The sequence below is a fragment of the Salminus brasiliensis genome, chromosome 1 (assembly GCF_030463535.1).
Source record: "Salminus brasiliensis chromosome 1, fSalBra1.hap2, whole genome shotgun sequence".
NCBI lineage: Eukaryota > Metazoa > Chordata > Actinopteri > Characiformes > Bryconidae > Salminus > Salminus brasiliensis.
Window position 1 is genome coordinate 35,729,881 of NC_132878.1, and position 24,755 is coordinate 35,754,635.

General features: G+C 40.3%; 1 protein-coding gene across 4 annotated transcripts in view; it reads right to left on the minus strand.

Annotated features, from left to right (window-relative positions):
• ankrd6b (ankyrin repeat domain 6b) overlaps positions 1–24,755 on the minus strand; it is a 61,769-nt gene that overhangs the window by 21,530 nt on the left and 15,484 nt on the right. For 3 of the 4 annotated variants that reach the window (XM_072678637.1, XM_072678635.1, XM_072678636.1), the window contains exons 2-3: positions 11,218–11,535; positions 2,178–2,276 (exon numbers count right to left, since the gene is read on the minus strand). In XM_072678637.1, the coding sequence (XP_072534738.1) occupies positions 2,178–2,276; positions 11,218–11,343 (225 nt within the window). In that variant the 5' untranslated portion in view covers positions 11,344–11,535. The remainder of the gene's footprint in view (positions 1–2,177; positions 2,277–11,217; positions 11,536–24,755) is intronic. The other variant, XM_072678638.1, reaches the window with a different exon arrangement.

The window sequence follows — 24,755 nt, forward strand, 5'->3', positions numbered from 1 at the left end:
GCTTCAATCATATACTGGTCAACAGGCTCCACTTCTACCCACAACTAGCTTTGTAAATGCTGTATTTTTCTTTGAGCATGTTTCTGGCAGAATCCAGCCCCTGATACAGCTTGACCACAAACAATCACAAAAAAAGCAATTTCATGGGCGGTGTCTCCATACAAGGTACACACTGGTACAACTAAGCATGGCTGTTAATGTCAGGAGGGGGGTGGGAGGCAGAAAGTGAGGTACTGGCCCTTACAAAAAAGTATTGGGACACCTACACATAACACCTACAGGAGCTTTTATGACATCCCATTCTAAAATATTGGCATTAATATGGAGTTGCCCCCACTTTTGCAGCTGGAACAGCTTCCACTCTTCTGGGAAGGCTTTCTACTGGATTTAGGAGTGTGTATGTGGCAAGTTTTCCGTTCATCCAGCAGAGAACTTGAGAGGGCCTTGTCTGCAGTCTCCGTTGTAGTTTATCCCAAAAATGTTTGATGGAGGTGTGGGCCAGTCAAGTTCTTCCACACCTAACCCACCAAACCATGCCTTTAGGGACATCGCTTTGTGTACTGGGGCACAGACATGATTCCACAAAGTTAAAAGCATACAATTGTCCAAAATGTTCTGGTATGCTGAAGCATTTAATTCACTTCACTGCAGTCAGACAGGCAAGGTTCTCCTGGCATTCGCCAAACCCAGACTCGTCAGATGTGTGTGATTCGACACTCCACAGAACACGTTTCTACTCCTCCACAGTCCAGTGGCGGTGTGCTTTACACCACTCAATTTAATACTTAGCATTATGCTTTGTGATGTAAGGCTTGCATGCAGCTGCTCGGCCTTGGAAACCCATGCCATGAAACTACCTGCACAGTTTTTGTGCTGATGGTAATACCAGAGGGGGTTTAGAACTCAGTTTTTGAGTCAGCAGAGCACTGATGAATTTTATGAACTATGTGTGACTCAGTATGCGCTCTGTAGCTTTATGTGGTCTGACACGTCGTGACTAATTTGCTTTAGTTTTTCAATGCCACTCACAGCTGTTATATCTACAAGAGAAGAAATTTCACCATGCTGGAATTCAGTGAGCTTTTCAGAACAACTCATTCTTTCACTGTGTGTAAAGGCAGACTGCATGTCTAGGTGTTTGATTTTATACAGCTGTGGCAATGGAAATGGTGTCCCAATACTTTTAGCGTATTCTGATTTTACCCCAATTTCATAAAAATATTCCATGTCCATTTTTAACACCTACAGTGGGAAAGTGTAATTCCCGTTTTGAGCCACCCCTAAAGGACACACTATACACAGAACCAGCATCTGAAGATGCTGAAAAAAGCATGTGCATTGTCACAGAGTAATATTATCAGGTTCTACTCAAATATGACTAATGTTATGCAGAGTTGCGGAGTTCTCGCAAGTGTTGTCCTGCTCGTTTCAACAAACTTACAGGTTAAGCTGTTAATGTAAGGTAGAAATGCTATATAACGTTGCATTAAATTTACAACGGCGCCATCATTTCAATGAACTATGATCACAAGGTGGAAAAACTGGAAAACAATGTATAAACAAAATACATATCTATAAACTTTACAGAGGGCTAGCATGTCGCTCAGTCAACCGACATATCCACGTACACACTGGTGAGTTAAGGGCAGTTAATGAAATCAAGAAAGGCAAACCAATCTTCTATTAAAAGGTGCAATAGAATGCATTTAAGTATTTTTAAGTTAATTTTATGTATAAATATGAGATGCATTTAGCTGATGCATTTAGCTGTTTGGCTGGATGTATGTAGATTTTGAAATTGAGGATGTTACGTAACAGTTTTGGAATTAGCCTGTTTAACAGCCTTCTTTTCAGTAAAGACTACTTCTAAGTATAAATAAATTAACATCACACAGAGAACACAATCACTGCAAAATACAACAAATAGACAGTAACTGTGGCACTGGGCTACTGCACTAAATGAATTTTACTGCATTTGAAACCCTACAGAAATTCATGACTACATTGCTAGTAATCTACAGTTTATAAATATTTACATAGGCAGGTATGTATGTATGTGAAAAATATCAACCCAGACCAGCCCACAGTCCTCACATCAGTGCATAAACCACTAAACTATGCATACTTTTGCACTGCCATCATGAATAAACTGCGTCCCAAATGGAATTTGCACTCACGTCATCCTCAATGTCCAGGTCACAGCCAGCCTTCAGGAGAATCCTCACCACTTCGAGGTGGCCTTTATAGGCAGCCAAATGCAGTGGAGTCCGGCCATACTGTAAACACACACACACACAAACACAGCACACTCTGTCACAAACTGAAGAGAACCTTGCCTCCTACGCTCGCATACAAAACCAAAGAAGTGAAGCAGCCAGACAGGGAACCGAGGCGGAATCTGTTTGAGTGTCTGTTCAGCGAATGTCACAGAGATGGCAAAGCCAAAAGCAATCTGCCACGAAACAGAAGATCCATTTGTGTAATGAGCGGCCAGTCAGCAAACCAACATTTAATCCCTGGAATTATAGGACACCAGAACCTCTGTTGCTGCTTGGTGCCGGATAAGCCTATGGTCTCTCTTGGCTCAAAAAACAAAAAACATGAGAAACCCTGTCCCCTCGTTCCAGTCTTCTAAAAAGATGATCAGAGACAGATTCTTGTCCAGTATTAGAGACAGATGTAATCTTCCGAAGGATTAGCCTTAGCACTTAATCAGCTTCAGTCACAACACAAACAGAGGGATAGATATGATCAGTACATTGAGATTATGAGGCATGTGGTTTCTGTAAGCTAGCAAAAGCCCTGATAAGAGCTCTTTGTGCCGCTGTGTTTAGCTTTCCCAAAAATCTGAGTGGACGATAACTGACATACAGTGCTGTATAAAAGTTTTAGGCACCTGAGGAGCTAGTAATTGATTATTTCTCAGAATGTATGCATCAATACACTATATTTATACAAAAGTAGAGCATCCTGGATTAGCATGTTTGTTTAAGGCTTGTTTGGATTAGGGAGTGAATGGTACAGTGGTCTATTATTCCAAAAATGTATGGAAAATTCAGAATTCAGTCCGAAGAGATGGTACCATTCACATTTTTTGTAATAATATGAATACAGGATACAGAATGTTCCGTCATTTTGAGAAAATACTTCAATATTGTATGTAATGTTTTCCATATCATGGAAAAAATAAATTTCCCACAGTTTTTTTGGAATAATATGGACACGGAATACAGGATTGTGCAAACCTTTATTGGAAATGTTGAATGTAAACACGGTTTCTAAATGTACCATTCATTTCTTAATCCATACCATTTACACAAGAACTAACTTTTGTAACTCATGGGAACAGTTCAGCAAAAAACCAAATGAACATAATTTGTTACTTGATTTCTAGGAAGTATGTAATTCAAGATCACAGAATCTGAATTTTAGTTGCATAAATGAGTAGTCCAGTTTATGTTAGCAACATTATCCTAGCATCTCTTGCTGTAAACCAAAGCATACATATCAAACTCGTCATGTCTGACTGCCTTTAGGGTCAGTCATAAATTAGGTTCATTTCAAGAACAGCCCATTTAAAACTTTTTGTGATGTCATAAAAACCATAATTGTAAAGCCTATAAAAAATGTATCCCCCTTCATTCATACTAAAGTCACACTAAATGTCCGAAAAAGAGACAATACAGGGCAGCCAATCAGAACAAAGATTATTCATTCATACCCATAACATATCTGACTTGATAGATGGCTATAAATCCTGATATTTATAGTATTTTACTTTTTTTATATTTTATCCCATATAATATCAAATAAGCTTGAAAGAACAGCATTTACTAGTTGAGGAACTGCACATCTGAAAAGTTTCAGAGATATGAAAAAATAGAAATTGCCACAATGCAGAAACTTAATCTTGCTAAGCATAATCTTGCTAAGCATGACCAAACAGCTTTTTAATTGGTGTTTAAAATTCACATTTCAGAGCAGTGAAAAAATTCCAGTTAAGAAATAAGAAGTACTTAATTTCACATTCAGGTACATGTCTCTATGTAAAAAGCTACTACACTTCAGTGGGTGGCTTTTAAACAAGTTCCATTAAAATTAAAATTTCCATTAAATTTATGTATACAGAAATGTAATAAATGACTTTAAAGTGATTTCTGACTTTAAAACATTTGGTTTTATAAAGTATGTATAAAAAAAGATTGGGCATCAGTAAGCTTCATGGTATCGGTGCTCTCTATTGCTGATACTGATACTGTGTGTAAGTGCCAGATAACAATAAGAATCTCTTTTTTACTTGGTGTGAGCAACACAAGTATGACATTTAACAAACAAACAGACAAGTATTAACAAGTATTACACTAAGAGAGATCCCTCAATATAAAAAAACAATATGCAATACCCCCACATGTAAATATTAAGAGTCATTTGCAATTACCTGTAAATAACCTGTAAATACCTGTTATTGCTTTCTTCTACTACTATTATTTATATTGTGTATATATTGGTAATTTATCTACGTTTTTGCATCTGAGTGTCTTGCTATCCCTTTTCTGCTGTGACACTGAGAATTTCCCCACTGTGGGACTAATAAAGGATTCTCCTATCTTATCTTATCTTATCTTATCTTACCTTAATACACAAAACAATAAATGGAATAAGAATAATAAGTTAAAGAAAGTACTAAAAGAGCTGTAAAAATGAAATAAATACTTATATAATAGATCTTCTACTTGTATAGGTATGAATACTGCATATCCATATGTAGCCTGAGTAGACATCTGTATATTAACTATTATGTACAGATATAATGATATATTAAGTAACACTCTGCTCTAAAATATTAACAAGAAGGCTGGATGACCTAAACGAAGACCTGTTTGCTAGGATGTGCTTTGAGCTGTTTGAAAGATGCATGTGGGCATGTATTTTAGAAACAATTTCTGACTACATGTATCTACTGTGTGTTATCAAGATTTGCCTTGTAGCTAAAGAACGAACCACTTAGGTCAAGTAGACAATGTGTGCAATAGACTTTTCACCATTTAATACTGTTAATACATTTAGTACTTAATATTGATAGTATGAATACAGTAGCATCAGTAGTAATAGAAAAAGACAAAAACAGTATGTACTGAGCGGATGTAATTGCATGGATAGTGTTAAAAGGTATTTCGCCTGCTTCTTTTGCCTCCCATATCCCTGACTACTTTACGGCTCTCTGGTAATTAAAGCTATAAGAGGCTTTAAGTTTATGTAACAGCAGCCCAGTGAATGAGTTCACACTCACACTTGCAGGTCAGCCATGTTTCCTCACACTAACTGCTGTCAGCCATGTTTTAACATGCTTAAACGCTGTTTTTTTTAAAAAAAACTCTAGCTGTTTTGACATTACACCATTTATAATATTAGCCTTTTACTGCTGATCTGTGATAAGACTTACAGTGGTAATTAGTGGTAAATGCTATTACTAATTGTCATGTAGCGTAAAGGCACAGTGTAGGAAACTCAAATGTTAGCCCTAATTAAATACACGTTAATGTATGTGTTTACAAGCTACAAATAAAACATGGATGCTATAAAAGTCTTGTTAAATCTAGAACAATCAAAACTGTTGTGCAATAGCGCTAGCATACTACTAGAATCACACAGGGACACCAGCAGAAACTAACATTATATTTACAACTACATTTACATTGAAGGCATTTAGCAGATGCTCCTCTCCAGAGTGACTTACAAAAGTGCTTCACTGTAAAAATACCCATAGCTAGTTTGTATAGACTAGGATCTAAAAGCTCTAAGCTTAGCTACTACTAAATACAAAAGTCAGTATAGAGACCACAGTACTCGACACTACACTACAGCAAGTACTCTCAGAAGAGGAGGGTCTTCAGCCGCTGTTTAAAGACAGTGAGCGACTCTGCAGTTCGGACACCCAGGGGAAGTTCGTTCCACTACATCAGTGCCAGGAAGGAAAAAAGCCTGGACGCTTGTCTTCCGTGGATTTTGAGGGATGGCGGGTCGAGCCGAGCCGTACTTGAAGCTCGAAGGGCTCTTAGTGCAGATCGGCTTTTGACCATTGCCATCAAGTACAGAGGGGCTGGTCCTGTCTTGGCTTTGTATGCCAGTGCCAGTGAAGAGAATGCAGCAGAGGAGTTACTTTACTTTAAAAGTATATTTGACCTGGTATACTTAACATATTTGATATATATGGATAATAATGTAGACCTAGCTTTAATAGCTGGCATTACCACTGTATTATCATGATGCTGTATTAACAAAACATCATCACATGTACGAGTTAATACAGGCACATACATAGGGTTTCTTAATGTAACTTTTCCGGCTGGATGATAGACCTTTGGTGCTCTAGGTAGCTCATCAAGTGAGTGATTAGCACAGCATCTGTGTTCTGTGTTTTTGTTACTTGTCATACGTGTTGCTCTCACCAAGACAAATTCCTTGTATGTGTAACATACAAAATAAAGAGATTATAAAGAGATTAAAGTGAAAGTGAAATAAAGAGATTCTGATTCTGATTAAATTGCTCAAAAGGAGCTACACACAAAGTCACACAGTGTCTAAAACCATGTAAGCAAGTCTGTTTGAGATAATCTGCCAGCTCAATATGGTTTTAAGGAAGAATGAGATGGTAAAAGCCAAGCAATTGCTTGTCAGCTACATTAGCGGCGTCGATCCACTGCGCCGCAAACATGTCTTGGCTGACTGCCAACCATTCTAAATTAGACTTTTTTGCCCAAACTATTCTTTAAACATGATGTTCACAGAATGCGAGCTGATCCCCTTTTAACTTAAGGAACGGCAGCGCTTTCTTTCTTCTCGACGTCTTGCTCTAAATGTAACGCTGGCAGTTTGAGTGTAAAAGCAGTGGCCCGGCTGTGCACCATGCTGTGTGGGGTTTAAGGGTGTGGTGGAAAGCCATGGGAGTAGTTCAGCTTCCCAGCAAACTGCTGGCTTGGGTTTCTCTCGGCTCTGCTTTGGAGGGCTGCCACACACGCATTTCAGGTGAAAGCCCCTCGTGTGTTGCAAGTGCACGGTCGCCATAGCTACAGCACTGTAACCCGGCGTAACCCTTAACAACTGAACACTATCTTTGCTCTTTTATATCCATTCTGCAACCAAGTTCACACACACACACACAGCGCTATGGAAGCCAATTCGCACCAGGCTTTTTTTTCACCAGGCAATTTATATTTTCAGACAATTAGAACTAGTGATTTATTATTATTTGGTTTGTTTTTAAAATTTAGTTTGAAAAACAATATCAAGTAATTATTTCAAGAAAATAAATTATTTTGAGATACTAAGGAATTATTTCAAGAAAATGAGTCGTTGTTCAGATATACCATACTACTATATACTATTATAAAGTCATAATATCAAGAAAATAAGTCATTATTTCATGTTAACATCTGGTAAACTACCAAGTTAAAATCTGGTACTAAGTATAACTAAGTATAACCTTTGTAATATGTCATTTTGTAAGACCTTATGTTAGGTCTTGTAAAATACATCATTACCAAGATATATCAATATTGTGAGAAAATAAGTCTTTATTTTGATATTCTATTTAAAAATCTAGCTAAATAATACAATTATTATTTATATAAGACCATGGGCCCTGTATTAACAATCTTAGCAAGCTTGATTAGGGACGTGTGATTGTGTCTTTGTGCGGCTTATAACACACAAAGGTATGTACTAAGTCTCTTAATTAATAATGGGTGTGTTTTGGGCATAACGTGCAATAAACCAATCAGCGTGCTACTTGCCATTCCCTTTAAGAGCCAGATGAGGTCTGACTTTGGCAAACTGCTATTTCAATAGCGCATTGCGCACGGTATGGGAATGCTTGCTGAAGCGGTGGAGCGCCTCTCCTCAAGAATAATGTTTTTTTTTTCTGTTTCTGTTTATTCTTGATGTAAAAGTTTGCATAGCTGTCAACTGGCACACATCTGATTGTTGACATCTGCCTATGTTGTTTTTAGTCAGTGGAGTGCCTGTGTTTTCCATTGCGAAGACAGTAATACACCAGAAATTTACCTGAACACACCTCGTTTTGAGACCATCACGCCCATCGCCGTAGATATAGTTGCAAGTACCGCTGCTATTTAAACGATGTAGGTGGAAGGCCTGAAAATAGACTGTTGGCGGTGTGTACGATAGTCACGAGCATTGCGACACGCCTTGCGCAGGAAGTAAGATAGGCCCCCATAAGTCAATATTTTAAGGAAATAATTCATTACTGTTTCCTAATGGGTCTGTAATTAAAAATGGAAAATTTGTATTGACAAATTTTTAACTGTATTAGTCAATTTACAATCTTAATTGTTTTAAACACTTTTAAACATACTGTAATATAAATGTTTGCAAATACGGTGCCTGTATTTGTCACTGTACTATGTACAGCGAAATGTGTCCTCCACATTTAACCCATCTGTGGTAGTGAACACACACTCACACTAGTGAACTAGGAGCAGTGAGCACACGCACACCCAGAGCGGTGGGCAGCCAACTCCAGGGCCCGGGGAGCAGAGAGGGTGAAGGGCCTTGCTCAAGGGCCCAACAGTAGCAGCTTGCCAAGCCCGGGTATCGAACCCACAACCCTGTAATCAATAGCCCAGATCTCTAACTGCTGAGCCACCACATATACAGCCATGTTAATACTTTAATATAAAGTCACTATTTTGAGATAGTAAGTCCAATTCTGAGAACGAGAACATTATGTTTGTTCTGACATTATGTTGCCTGAAGCGAAGTAGATAGGCCTTTTTTCTCCTCTACCTGGCAGGAATAGGCTTCAATACCAAGCCAGTCTACCCTCCACTGAGCTGTGTCTTTCTCTCCTTTTACGCATGTTTCCTCTTAGCCATTCTGGAATGGAAGCCTTCTGTTCTTAGATTAATCTCTTATGGTGAGTTCCTGCCAAAATAAACACATGAAAAATATAACAGGCTTATCCTCCCTCTGCCTAGAGCCTAGAGGCCCCAATCGCTCTGGCAAAGGGGGAAACACAAAGAGAAAGTGCTGTGGAGATAAATAAGTTATGTCACAAACTGACAAATAAATGACTCACTTTTTAATGCACCAGTTTGAACGTACAGATGCAGCGTGCTCTATGCTCTATGAATGTAAATGTTTGTAATATAGTAGATAAGGATAAGAAAGCTGGGCAGGAAACCATGCTTTTTCTAAGGGGATGTCCTTCTACCAGCCTTTTAAGCCAAACTAGCAATAAGCGTAATTGCAACTGGTGTAGCTTGGCGAGCATGCATTATGTATCTGTTCTAGGCTGAGCTGCCGCTGAGACGACTGGCAAAGGAGAGCGGCTATTCTTTGAAGAATTGCTCTTCCTTATCGCTCGCACCCCTCATAAAGATTAAAGCTGTTTAGGGCCGGGGCTCTGACCTGGATTCCGCCTCATGCCTGCTTTTCATCAGAGCAACTTCACCACAGACCCATTTTCACTTTCTCTCCCTTTTTGCAGCCTTTAATCTCTCTCTTTCCACAACTGGCACTCTCTGATGGCAAATGGAGTCACAGCACCCATACGCTGCGCCACTGTATGTGGAACATTCAAATGTTCATGTGTCTTTTATTCTCTCTAAACTAAAATTGCTCTCTTAAAACCTCATGTGTTCATATCACCCACTTGGATCCGGCTCAAGCTGGAGCTCAAGCTGATTAGAGGCCTTGTAGAAAATAAACAACAACTGAAACACTAAGTACCGTCAGCTCTGTCCTCTTGGCTCCAATTCATGGCTTGTCCAGTCATATCACTGAATAAGGGAGTTGTCTGTGTTCACCGCCCCAAAAGCCCTGAACCTAAAGTGCTGGGTTCAGGTTAATGAAGTTAGACTTTAAACGGACAGATGGCCGCATAACCTGGTCACTCATGAACAGCACAGACTAGCATCATATACATTCCTGAATTCTGAAGAGCACATGCATTCAGTACACAAACTTAAAAATGGGTTCTTTAGTAAAGGCAGGGGTTCTGTATAGAAACATGGCAGTTTAGCAGACCTTAAAATGCTTCTCTGCCTGGTTAAACAGTTCTTCTCTAGCTAGAAAAAAAACGTTAAAAATGAGTCAAGGAACCCATTCTTAGCATATATACACCAACTAGGATGCAGGATGCGACCTCTGAAGACCTCTGAAGGCATCCTGTGGTTTCAGGCACCAAGACATTACAGCAGACCCTTTAAGGGTGGCTCACTAGACCAGGTGACTTTCTTCCAATACTTGGTCTAGTTACGACACTTGTGTCCATTGTAGGCACTTGCGAAGGTGGACAGGGGTTCACACCGGTTTTCTGACCAGTCTGCAGTTACACTGCAGTGTTTTGTGACACATTGTACCCATAGCTATTCACCACGGCTGACCAGGATCACTTCATAAGCTTTGCCGATTTGGGAGATGCTCTGACCTAGTGGCTATAACAATTCGGCCCTTGCCAAAGTCGCCCAGGTCTGCACACTAGCCCATATCTCCCACAAATAAAGCATGTTGACAAGCACAATATGTCCAAATGTTTGTGGACACACATTCTGATGAATGCATTTAGCTACTTTAAGTTGAACCAAGATGACACAGACACTGACACACACGCTGCTTGTCTAGTATCTGTAGAGAAGTATAGAATAGAATAGGACTCTCTTGAGCAGATAAACATGAACCAATTGGCAGGCATGGAACAAACGGGTAAAACACCATTCCAGCATTGAGCTGGAATGATGGATGGTGCTCCATCTAATGCTTTTGGGATGAGTCAGGGAATGAAGTGGGGTAGTGATTATCCAACATCCTGTCCTCTCTAACAATCAATAATAAATGCAATCAAATCCTCGCAGCAAATACCCTTGATTTTGGAAGAAAACACTGAATAAGCAGGTGTCCCAATACTTTTGTCCATTTAGTGTATATTCCAGCCCTTGATATGTGCCGCAGTTACTAGATATTTTATCCCAGAACTTTTAATCACAATAAATATTACCTATCCCTAGCTTCAATGACATTACACACACTATGGTCTGTGTTCAGCAAATTTCAGCAGTCAACAACTTTCACTACAGTCAAAAGACTCCCATTCATTCGCTTCAGGCTTTAAGGTTTCCCACCACTCTTTTAGACCAAAGTCGTTCTTGACTGCGCCAGCTCAAAGGCAGCATGCCAGAGCAAATCAGCTGGACTCACCTTGGTGACGGCTACTTTGGCTCCCTTATTAATCAGCTGCACCACATGGTCGGCCTGGCCCTTATGCGAGGCTACCAGGAGGCGCTCGGAGAGTGTGCGCACCCACGCCGCATCCTGCTGGCTCATGAAGTAGGGAGTGAGGCCTGCGGGGGTCCGGGTTCAGAACTGGGGGGGGAAGGGGGAGGGCAGTGAGGGGTCTGGGACCCCTTTAACTCATCTTCTTAGAGCAGGGACGAACAGAGCGAGTGAGGCAAGATGAGAGACGCTCCGCATACACCCGCCTCCGGAGCAGCCAAATCAGCATGTCCTCCTGCAGGCCTGCAGATCCACAGGAAACACATGGGGCAGAAATGTGAGCATGTGTAATAAGAGGTGTAAAAAACAGGAAGAGAGTGTGTGTGTGTGCTCACTTGGGTAAGCACATGTGTGTAGAAGGGAGAAGGGAAATCAAATGTGCTCATTATGTCAATATGTGCACTGATGTGGACAGTAAATATAGTAACTTACAGTCATTTTCACATACATGGATTAAGTCCAAATTGCAGTGATAATAAGGATAATCTTCCAGAGTGGAGCATCAGGTTTAATGCCACTGCCATCCATGGCTGGGAGTCACAAAGAGCGTGATAATAGACATAACTGGCAGTTGGTTGTCTCCTGCAAGCACGTGTAGGCGTCCAATGATACTACATTTGTATGAAAAGAAGCAGTTGCCTGGCTTCAAGTGACCTCCCAGCGCAGTTTAGCCCCACATATTGAAATCTAAATTCAAAAGTAATAAGCTGTTTCAAGGGCTGTAAACCCCTCTTGCCTATGCTTGGCACTGGGCATGGCCACCTTAAACTCAAGGGGAGCTCCACAGTGGACCATTCTATTGCCAAGGCTTTCCGATAGGGAATATGCAATATTTGAGTTTAACGGACCACCTGTGTCCGTGTGTACAGCCAAATTCATTAATAGAGAAGAAGGAGTGTCCATAAATAATGTAGATACAGGGAAGATATAACCCCATACTGGTACATCCCATCCCTGCAGATGCACCAAGCATGTCTTGGCTGATCCACCACAAGGGGTACAAGGAACTGTGTGAAGTTTTCCTTTACACCTCAAGGCTTCTTTAGGTGCGAAATAACACAGCGATATATTTTCATGCATGTCAAAACACAATACGCTTTAACACAGCCAGCAGCAGCGTACTGTACACTTCACTCGCAAACAATACCTATCCCACCACAGGCCGCAGCAGCCACAGAGCACAAAGCTGCGGTTTGGGCAAGTGAGGTCTTATTTATATGAAGAGTGCCCACATCCAGCCTTCTCTCATTACCACATATCCACATGTAGAGCTGTCAACACAGCATCAAGTGCTGCGGTGAGTCAGTCAGCACAGGCCCAATAAAGACAGAGTGTCAGACAGTCGGTGGCGCATCAAGCCTGTGGCTACAAGGTTTTTTACTGCGTTTACAAGAAATGGGGAGGTATTCTGTTACCATGGCAGGCCCTGTGCCAAGCGGCGGTCACGCTAAGGGTGGGTGTGCCGGATCTAGACGAAAAATCGAAAAGAATAGCAGAAGGGGGGGGGGGGGTTGGGTTCACAGCTTGAGAACAGTGCATTAAAAATCGCCATTACAGAGATGTCTCAATGCCTATAAGAGGTTAGGCAAGCGTGTGAAATGAAAGTGAAGCATGAAGGCACACAACGTTCCCCTTGCACCAAACTAGGAAAACTAGTAACTTGTACACCAGCAAAATAGCTGGTGACACTCATAATTCTATACAGAGAGGGCTGAAATGTATGTAGCATTTTCACCTTAAAATAACAGCTTCAAAATCATTGTCATGCCCCACTGTCCTGCAAAAAGGTGCAGCAATCATTGCTACACTGGGTTCGGCACGTTGCTAACTGCACTATGTAATTCTGGTGAAGTGGGCAGGTCAACAAACTGTGTAACACTGTGTGCCATTTGTGTAAAATCCTGCAATTTTACGCTACAACCCATTTGCTTCTTTCACTTTCAGATGATGGTTCTGTATCTGTTTGATTGTTACAAATAGACATGTAGAGTGTGTCCTTTTGGGGTTGCTCAAAGCATGAATTACACCCAGTAAAGTAAGAGGAGCAGCAGCAACTCAACCACTTTCAACACGCCACCTAGTGGCCATTCCACTGCTGAAACTGAATTTGTCTGTTTAAATATTTTCTTTACTGGTTTAAACTTGCTGTAAGAGTACCAGTAATCAGCACCAGCATAAGGTACCATGGATCTTATTTGATATTATTATTATTGCATGATTATTTTTCACATTTATTGTATTGCTTATTTGCTTAATTTGGACTCGAATGAGAGCAAAGCGTCTGGTATGAGAATTAGCGTTTTAAGTCTGGGTCAATGGCTGTACCCTGGATAGAACGCAATGGTATGCTCCCTCAAGATAGGGGGTGTAAACTTACCCTAGGTGGATGTTTTTAAGTATCTCAGGGTCTTCTTCATGAGTGATGGGAACCAGGATCATGAGATATGTAGGTTAGATGCAGCGGTTTCAGTAACGAAGTAAAGAAAGAGCTGAGCCATAAAGCAAAGCTCGCAATTTACCAGTCGCCCAACATACTCTACCTCTCCTAAGGTCAAGAACTCTGGCTAATGACCGAAAAAATGAGATATAAGATATAAGCAGAAAAAAAATGTATGCTGAGTGACTGGGCTCACTCTTCGTGGTAGGAAAAGGCCTAAAGTAGAGCCACTGCATCTCTGCATTGAGAGGCAACAGCTGAGGTGCTTCAGGCTGATAAGGGTGCCCTCTGGTCTTCTCCAGCTGGTGTACCAGGCACAACCAACTGGACGGAGACCCTGGGGAAGACCTAGGACCCACCGGAGGGGTTATATCTCCCAGCTGACCTGGGAGCACCTGGGGATCCCCCAGGAGGAACTGGTGGAAGTGGCTGGGGACAGGGATGCCTGGGCTTTTTTTGCTTGCCCTATTGACACTGGAACTCTGAACTAGACAAAGCGGATATGAAGATGATGATGATGATTACAGTGGGGGCTAAAAAAGTAAGTGGACAAGTGCAATTTTATATTTGTCATTCAATAAGTATTAAATCGTCAGTCTGACAAACAATCAGGAGAGACAAACTGCTGCGAATCAGGAGAGAGAAGCTGGTTTGCGTTAGCTCAGATAGCAGAATTTTGAGATACCATCAACATTTTTAAAAACTATGGTATACGGTATTACCGTTATACCGTGCAACCCAATTGCTTAACTGCTTTATGGTTTCTACTCGTGGGGATCTCCAGCACTTGGAGGAGCGTGAAGTGGCTGGTATGAGAATTTGCATTTTCAAGTCTGAGGCAATAGCTGTATCCTGAAAAGAAAGCAATGGCATGCTCCCTTCAGGTAGGGGGAGTGAACCTTATGGTTTTCTTCACAAGTGAAGGGAGGAAGGACCATGAGATTGATTGTAGGCTAGAAGCAGCGAGACATAGAGAGAGCTGAGTAATTAAGCAAAGCTCGGTTTACCAGTTGATCTACATAGGCACTCTCACCTAAGGTCAGGGACTCAATAATGACAAAAAGAACAAGCTTGCAACAGGTTTCTCCGCTGGGTGGCTGGACTTACTCTTACTCTGATACCCAAGAGAGGCTTAGAGTAAGGCCACTGCACCTTGGAGAGTTCTTCTGGGAGACCTAGCAATTTCCCTTGCCTATTTTTTAAATAATAAAACCTATTTGCAAATGTATTCATATCCGTCTGGTTAAATGTTTGGGATTCCGATTTTTTTTGTACTTCTTTACACTAGAGCTATTCTCTAAAACGTTTTTCTGGTGATGGTTAACCCCGTAAAAAACAGGCCTATGGACCGCTGGAAGCCAAAAGTGTTATTACAAATTTCTATTGCCAGAGAATAGCCCCACCAGAAGTCCCTGTAGTTACTGACTAATACACCTCAGTGTGTGATAAGCCTTGCTGTGTTAAAGGGTTAACCAAACACCCGCCTGAGCTAAGAGGCTAATGTAGATGAGAAGTAATAATGTATACACCAACTATCATAACACAATCTTGCGTTTAAGTAATATCTAACAGATTAGCGTACATGGTTTCTGAACCACTCTTATCCAAAAAGTGGACAAATGTACACCACATAGCTAGAAAAAGGTTTAGCCATCTGCAAGCCTGAATTTTGTCCATTAAATTTAAGACAAAAGTTAATGATATGGGGAAAGGTAAACCTCCAATTTTTGTCACATCATTTACTAATGCTGTTACCAACTGTCTGTAAAACAACTTAAGGCTGTACAAAAAAAAAAAACAGAACAAAAAAATTGACATTTGTCTTTAGGGTCTTTTAATGTATAATCCACTAAAGGCTCCTCCCAAGCCCCAGCGTGCCTCATCCCATAATTTCCTCTTTGTGGAGGCCGGGGCCGCATGTAAAGAGTTGTAATTATGGACTTGAATTAAGGATTTAAAATACAGTGCTCGGTCGACTGCACATCAATGGTGTACAATTTCTCTCATGCTTATTGCACAGGGATTACCATACCAAGAGGAGGCACCAAGCCTGGAGAGTGAGTATGAGTGTATCTGTATGTGCATAAGCCTAATGTATGCATATATGTGTGTGTGTGTGTGTGTGTGAGGGGCCCACCTTAGTGCCTCACCGTCATCTATGTCTGGATTCTTTGAAGAGCCTTTGAATGCCTCTTATACTCTCTCTCTCTCTCTCTCTCTCTCGCTCTCTCTCACACACACACACATAGGCAGCTGTAAATCACATACATGATGATAAGGCTTCAACCTGTGGCTGGAGCACCACATTCCTCCTTAATCTCCACACATAAATTACAACACTGCTCTGAGGATTCCCTGCGGAGGCTGGTCTTCTCTCTGGAAGCTTGAATGTCCAGCTCCAGTAAGAATTCCTAACATAGTATGAGCTACTACTTTGCAGTCAGATTTAGAAGAGTTCGGAGTTGAAGTCCATGTCGCAGAAACTATTCCACAATACTATATCCGCACTTCATCCTTTACACCCTGAGGCATCCGTATTCAACCCCTGTCCAGTGGGCCTCACCTGTAGAACATAGCTTGGTGTTCACAGCTCTCAGCCACCTGATTCAACTTAATAACGACGCCAATCATGGTGTAAAGTGATAGTTTGGTGGAAAATCACATTTCCACAACTTTCCCCTGACCATTCACTTGCAGAAACTTCTATAAATAATACCCAGATGCAGATTAACAAGCCTGTTCACAATTCTGTTATTTTGCCTTAAAATGAAGCATGCTGATTTTCTAATAATTATGAAAAAAAGAGCTCTGCTTTTATTGGCTGGTTATGGTCAATGTGTAGTGTTGCAGTTCTCTCTGGGCTGCCACTATGTCCAGTTTTGGTGTGCGGTTTGCTAGCTTCAGAGATTGTACTAAGGTTTGCTAGAGTCAGCTTTTGCCTATACTCCAGAATGCACCCAGCTAGCTTCATCGCTCTCTCCCTTGTCACGTTGATACCCATAGAAGCGTTTGCTCCTGCCCTTATCTGTGTGGGGCTTCACTTGAGCATTAGCGTTTCGCTTTTTATTAAACTTCCTTCCATATTCTCCCGAAGTAGCTGTGACATTTAGCCTTGAAAGGCTTTTTCTAGTGGACTGGGTGTATGTAAATTTTGGGGGTGACAACAGTGTTTGAGGTTCAGGGTATGTCAGTTCCATGTCCCGATCTCTCATTATTGAACTATGTTAAGTTTTTCATTCTAGGGCACCTTCAAAATACCCCCCTGTGATTTTCTACCAGAGCCAATGTATTTAGTTTTTTACATACAGTCTATACGCTATGTGCTATGGGAATGTTGGTGGTCTCCACTAAGTAGGTATATTAACGTGCACACTCATCTTGCATGTTTCTTGATGCTCTTTATTGTTCTTAAATCACTCAGGTATAAAGCTGCTTATAAGAGCTTGTTTAATGTAATGTTTAATACAGTAGTCAATACAATAGTCAACCTAGAAGGACACCATCCACTGAAAACAAGAAAACTGATCAACCCATTATCTGCTACTGTTACTGAGTCAGGGTCACTGACTGTTTGAGGCTTTCACCCCGAGTTCCAGAGGCATTCTCGCTATTCTGAGCTTCCCAGCATGTGTCTAATGGAGTTTCCCACAGATCAGGGACCCAGGGCCTGGCCGTGATCAACAGGATTAGCGGAGGCCGATTGCTGGGACGTTACACACAGGGCTGATTAGAGAGCAGATCCCCTCACAGTAGCACCTAATCCGGGGGACCGCCTGATCCGTGAGGGTGGCTCAACACTGTGGACCTTAATCCAACTTTTCTCAAAGCTGTTAAAAAACACTAGAATCCCTAGAAAGCCACTATGAAATGTCATTACCAATGAGTGAGTACTGTACATGCATGGCACCAGGTTAGAGGCAATGCTTCAGAATACAACAGAGACTATTCGTTTTCTTAATCAGCAATATTGTCTCGCATTGAAGGGAATGTACTAGGCATGTCAAAACTTTGAAACTGAAGCGTGCCATGTTTCTACAACAGTAACAGAGGGTCGTACCTCTAAAGGAAGGAAGAGCTTTGAAAACAGAGCAGCGGAGGAAAGACGATGTCCGATAAACCTGCCTCTGGAGGCTAATGTACTAATGAGAACTACTGAAATGCCCATCCTGCTGAAAATAACAGAGAGTGAGAAAATAACTGGGAGTAACGGAGATGGCTGATATGTTAAAGGAGGTAAAGGGAGAGAAACTAAAATCTAAACAATATTTACCATCAAGAGGAGACAAAATGTCTGTTTCAACACCTCCTCAGCTGTATTTTCCATTATGTGTGACACTATACTTTACTCCAAATAGTTTCCTTTTTATGTTGTTTAGAAATACAACATTCAAAAGTTTGGAATCGCTGTTTAGAGGTTTGGAATTGTAGTTTGAAAGAATGAAGCAAAGTTTAAAGGAATCACTGTTCAAAAGTTGTTGTTCAAATGTTTAAAAGAGTTCAAAAGTGTGAAATTGTTCAAAAGTTCAGAATCACTGTTAAAAAAGTCAAATTTGGATTTGGTCAAAAGCTTACTGATCAAAAGGATAGATTCACTGTTGAAAAGTTGTTGTTCAAAACTTTAGAATCATTGTTGAAACATTTCTAATTGTTAATCAATTTCTGGAATTGTTTAAAAGTTCAGAATCACTAATCAAGAGTGTGGAATCACTGAATAGAAGTTTAGAATCACTGTTCAAAAGTTTGGAATTATTGATCAAAAATGTAGATTTTTTCCCAATATCAACCAGTTTGGTTGTAGACAAACATGCACCTTTTTGTTAGTCTTGTGCAGCTTCACATGTTTCAAATATTTAATTTAACTAACAACTGTTGATGTGTTCAGAAAAATGAACAGGCCTAAGATGATAATCAATGTATTTACTTTTTAATTTATTTATGTTTTAATTCTTAAAACATTCAATAAAACAGGTAAAAGAATCGTTTGTAATGTATGTAAATCCATAAATGCTTGCACTACAATTATACCTCTGTATTCACAATCAAAATCACTATGTACTGTTTCAGTTCACTTCAAAGTTCAAGTAATTGACAAAAAATCTGAAATTTAGAAATCATTTTCCTAGATTATTATGAAATCTCAGCATCTCAGAACGACTGATGAATGAATCTTGTGCTTTAAGAAAGATATAAAATGGCTGTGTTTGTTTCTCAGACCACTACAGAACATCTAGAATCTCAAAGGCAGATTTTCTTTTGTCACATCTAAGAGACCATTGATGTCTGTAAAATGGACCACAATTCACTATGGCAACGCAATGAATAGCCCCCCTCCTTACCAGAAGAAAAATGAATAAGATTAACGGGACGTTTTTTCCCTCCTCCCTCCACATTCTTGAAGAATCTTCATAAGAGGTCTGTTCATTTGGGTGGACACACACACACACACACACACACAATAACAAGAAGGCCTAGAGTCCTTGGATGCAGCTAGGCAACCAGGCTTTTGTTAAATACTGACAAAACAACTTTAGAGCAGGGAAACGTCAGCCTTTTTGGGGCAAAAGCACAGTAAAAGCACCCATTTTACTTCAGAGAATCAAGTGGAATGGCTGTGTTTTGAACAGAGCTTTGGCTTTTGCATTTACAGTCGTCACATGAGTAGAGATGACACGATACAGCATTTTCTTTTGTGATATTGATATTAAAATCTTAAGAATTTGCTAATTTTACTATTCGCATTTATCCCACATCCCACACTTCTCTAACATGTATCTCTGACCTTGACATGCACCGCTGTTACTAAATATTCATAGTTATTTGCCTCATCTGCTTCATATACTCACTGCTGCAGGCTCAGAGGTTCCTGTAGGTTAGATCTCCCACTGCTAGGCAGCTAAAATACATCACTTATACACAAGCCTAGCTGATTCATGAAATTTAACAAATCTATCCCAGCGTGAAGCTACAACATGTAACAACAGCAGCTGTCAATCATCATCAACACCATGATACATTGCAACTTTGCAAGTAATCCTTATTTCAATGCCTGGCTCTCAATGTAAGACTTAAACATGACATGAGTATAACACAGCTCCGTTATCTGTGGAGACTGAGAGAATATGGTCAATGACTTGATGAAGGCTTAAAGGATGAGGAAGAAAACTCTTATCTTACATGCTGGGATTTCCTCCTCCATGACAAACCTAGCAGCTGAATTTCAGTTCAGTGGGCTGGATGCTAGCCCAGCAGTTCCTAGCTTTGTTTGCTAAGTGGATCTGGAGTCATGGAGAAGTCACAGGACATAAAATCACATTAAGCCACATCAGCGATTTGATGTTTGTATCCACTTCACAGGATGAAGCAAAAAGCTTGTAAGAGCTGTTCTGTAAGGTTACTTCACTAACTTTATGTGACAGTGTGGATACAAATCGATAACGGCGTATACAAATTTGGGTAATGGCACCACATTTCCCCTTAGGTACCAAGTATGTTTGCAAAATCGCACAATTAGAAGACTCCTAAAGTCTCCTGAGCTACTCATTGGTGTTAAAACTAGACCACTGAGCCTTAATATACAGTACAAATGCCTTATGAGGGCCAAAAGCATCTTCCAAGGCCTTTCCTCATTGATATGGAAAGCACAGCAGCGTTACTCACCTGTGTGCATGAGCCAAGGGCAAAACTATCCTGCTTTAACATGCTTGGGGGCGTCAGGGTAAATGACCCCTTTCAGGATTGACAGGAACAGTACAGGACGTGATGTCTTACATAAACCATCCAGACGGCAGCACATGCAGATATTATGCAACACTGGGTCTGCTTCAGGCGCTAAAAGGCCAGGCTTGTGGGGTCTTGCCAGAAGGCCACCTGAACTTGGTCTATAAGCTCTTGGCTAGGACGTAATTAAGCCACACCAGGCGTTTGCGCAAATTACTTATATGTGAGTGCCTCAATATGAAATGAGTTAAAGTTAGGTCTGGATATACTGACGCTTTTGTTATATTAAACATGATGGTGTTTTAGTGTTACAATTTACAAATTGTCGCTGATTACCTGCACTCTGTCTGCCATATTTACACTGATATCCAAAAAAATGGCAGGTTGACAATATCAACTGATATTATCGGCCAACTGATATATTGGCTGGGCTGTCACTTACAAATATGGATTGAAGGCAGACATCCAATAAGGTCCAAAACAGGTTCCCTAGCACCATAGTGGCAAAGCATCTCTAAGCAACGCTGTGAAAGATCATTCCCTTTTCACTCCTCCAGTACTTTCAGAGAGCACTGCAAACTGCATGGATTCACCAGCTGAGGACAGATGAAAGAAGGCCTAACTTTGGATTATTCAAACTGTGCCATCTGCCTGCTGTCTCTCTTTCGTTCCATCACTCTCTCTCTCTCTCTGAATCCTGCAAACACACACAGTCTCGCATGGCAAGAGGGTGAAATACAAATCAGCTCTTACTCTCTAATCCACAGATATGTTTCAGGTCCATGACATACAGTCCAAGGAAACACAGTGTAAAATGTTAAATAGTATATTTGTATTGTATTACAACACTGAAGTTATATTAAATGACCACAAAAAACAAATGTAGAAATAAAGTACTTAAAAAAACTAATATTCTAATAAGCATGACTGATTGACAGCCATCTATTCAACACACCTGTTTGCAGGTGGGGCTGTACACCCAACTGTATTTACTTACTGCAAACAATCCCCCCAGCATTGAGCTGTGTAGCAGTGGAACTGTGTTCTCTTAAATGATGGATGGCGCTAAATCCAGTACTTTTGGCATGAGTTGGAGATGAGATCTAACATCTTGACCTCACAAATGCTCTTTTCACTGAATGCCATAATATCCTCACAGCAATGCTCAATAATCTAGTAGAAAGCCTTCTTCCAATATAAGCAAGGTTTCTCCAATATAAGCAAGATCAACTTGTTTTTACTACCTTGATTTCTGAGGTAATAATGAATGAGCAGGTGTCCCAATACTTTTGTCTGTATATGTTGTAGCTTTTTAATCGATTTTTGAAGCAACCAAGATGAGATTGGTGACAGTCTACGTTCAGCGTTTGTAAGCAATGTTAACTTATGTCATTCATTCTACACTAATAAGGCCCAGGTCAGATATCAAGCATGTCTTGGCTGACAGACTGCATCTGGGACAAGTGATGAAAAAAAGCTTCATTTTTTGCACTGAATTGTTCCTGTACGTCAGAGAAGCAGAGCAAGTAAAACCTAGGGGCTTTATAGACCTATAGCCCATTGGTTCATGTTTATCTGCTCCAATGAGACCTATTCTATTGGCAGTACCTCTCTACAGGGACTAGACAAGCTGTATGAGTGAGAAGCATATTTTAGTGTTTTTGGACTACAGTAAGTCATACTGTGTTCTAAACACCTTTGATTTCACTGCACTGAACAAATAAAGATCTGGATGTGTTTCAAGTGGTATCAGAGATTTTATGGTTTACAGTCCAGTATCAATGTTAGCATAGCAACTCCTTTTATAAGCCAAAAATGCACATTTCCCCTAACATGTCTTGGCTGATCTGGGCTAAAATTTATCATGATGAACTATGCCTTTAAATACAGCAAATTGGACAGAACCATGTAGTTTTCTAATCCTTTTAGGTGTAACAACCCACACTGGCCTTACTGTGCTTCTTATGTGAGCAATACCCAAGACAGGGACCTTCCAGAGGTCAAATTCACAAAATGATTGTGAAACATTTGATCAAATACCATATGCCCTGTACTGGTGCTCATTGGAAAGTTATTAGTAGGCCATACTTTACATTGTACTTGTATACTGTTTGCCCTCAAGAGTACGATTAGAGAGCTTAGAAAGAATAAACAGACTGAGCAACCGCTTGGTTTTACATAATCATATGCCGTGTGCTTACAGCTATTACAACACAGTCAGGCTTGTAAACTTGTAGGGATTTCCCATCTCTCCTTAAATATCACCAGTCAGCAGCCTGTGTGTGTTCTCTGTGCCCTTGCTCAGAGTGCCCTGAAGCTGCAGGTCATTCTGGGGTCACAATAATTAGGTGTCTCTAAACACGGTGCTGTTCTCACTGCTGTCTCTCTGCTGATGGATTGTCACACACACACACACACACACACACACATTTTTACACTGAATTTTGCTTCTTTAGTTCAGTGCTGCAGCCATGCTAGGTTAATGTTTCTAACAAACACTTGAGGTCAACAGTCACCCAAATATGTGATGTAATAACATGCCTATACACTTCTCTTCAAATGCATCCAGCTTGAGCAGAGCTAAACTCTCTGGCGATCATCTACATTGTGCAGTTTTCTAGTTTTCTAGTTTTTCTAGTTTTCTTTAAGTGTGCCGTGTATTTACTGAAAAGATTTGGGGTGACTACTAACGTATAGTGTGTGCTAGCAACGTTGCAGCTCCAGTACTCAACTAAAAATGTCAAATATGGACATCAAATGTCATGCTTGGCTGATTGACTACATCATGTGTAAATTTGATTGATGAACCGTTCCTTTTAATTTATTTGAATAAAATATTTAAAAAAAAACTGTGTACTGTATAGTAAATATATTAAACACTGTACTGTATATTAAATATACTAAATAGTCTACTGTATATTAAATATACTAAACAGTGTACTGCTTTGCTAATAACTGTGCTCATGTAATACACTATCCATGTGTAAATAAGGTACACATTTTTTTAATTTATCTGCTTGTCTTTCTGGAGAGTGAAGAATGAAACAGGACAAAGGACTCAAAGAAAGTGTATTTTCCATAAAAAGCCAGGAACTGTTTTTTCCACATCTAACTCAATCTCTAAGAACCTTGACTTAATAATAAAAGAGGTTTCTGGGTTCACATTCTTTTTCAAATGACTGAGAAATCATATTTGAGCAAAGAGGTCGTCTACATTTTACCTTATAAATGCTGGTTACTGGTTCATTGTCTAGACACTGTCTAGAAATTGCTACCACATAATACTAGAGGTTTCTGGCCAAGTCAGTCATAACCACTGATCTCAGGCCATTGTCCCTGACAACTCGAAAGAAAAAAGGCTGCACTTTGATTGCTTTAAGTAAACGGCGTGCAGTTGTTATCACACACACACACACACACACACACACACACACACACACACACATATACACATGGACGTACTGTCCAATTGTGCCAAACTGTGCCAAAAAGGTTTGCTCCATTACATCATACCCAACCACTTGGAGGATGAACCACAACTGCTTTAGAGCAATAGCTAAAATTCAATTTATTACATTTCCCCCATGCTGAACACATCCCAACTCATTGTCTAAATTAGGTTATCATTTAGACGGTGAGCTGGGATGAGTTCAGCATCCAAACCTTGCTACTTTGATTTAGTTACAGGGCTGATGTTGCTAATCAGGGAATCTCAAAGCTATCAGTTAGTGTTGTGCAACCTGTAAGCCCAAATCCACACAGAGTGTCCAGCTAAAGGTATCTGATAGACTTGTTCATGTGGTTGCAGACACTATATGACAGTTATCCACACAAAAATAAGAAAATCCACGAAATGTAGGTTTCAGGGTGGCCTGTCATTATTTTCTTTAATAGAGAATAGTCTTTTATACATATTGAGAAACTACATTTAGCAGCTCAAAACTTCAGACTACGCCTGTCAATGGCATTAAATGTTAACTGACTACTGTTACATAAATATTGTGACAAAATGTTGCTCTATGTACAAACCTAGCTCTTGCATCCAAACTATCTTTACCTAAAGGCTAATACTAAATTGCAATGTCATGAAACAGTATTCTTCATTGTCACGCTAATGTCTAGTTATGCACACCCATGTGTAGAGTCAAACCTTTCGAAACTGTGAAAATATATGCATTATCATTTTTGTCATTTTCATCCGACCCATGATGTGTCTCAACGATGTGCTTACTGCATTTCTTTATATTACCAATAAACTTAATGATTCAGCTCAAATGACCGCAATCAGACGAGCATGTAAGAATCATGA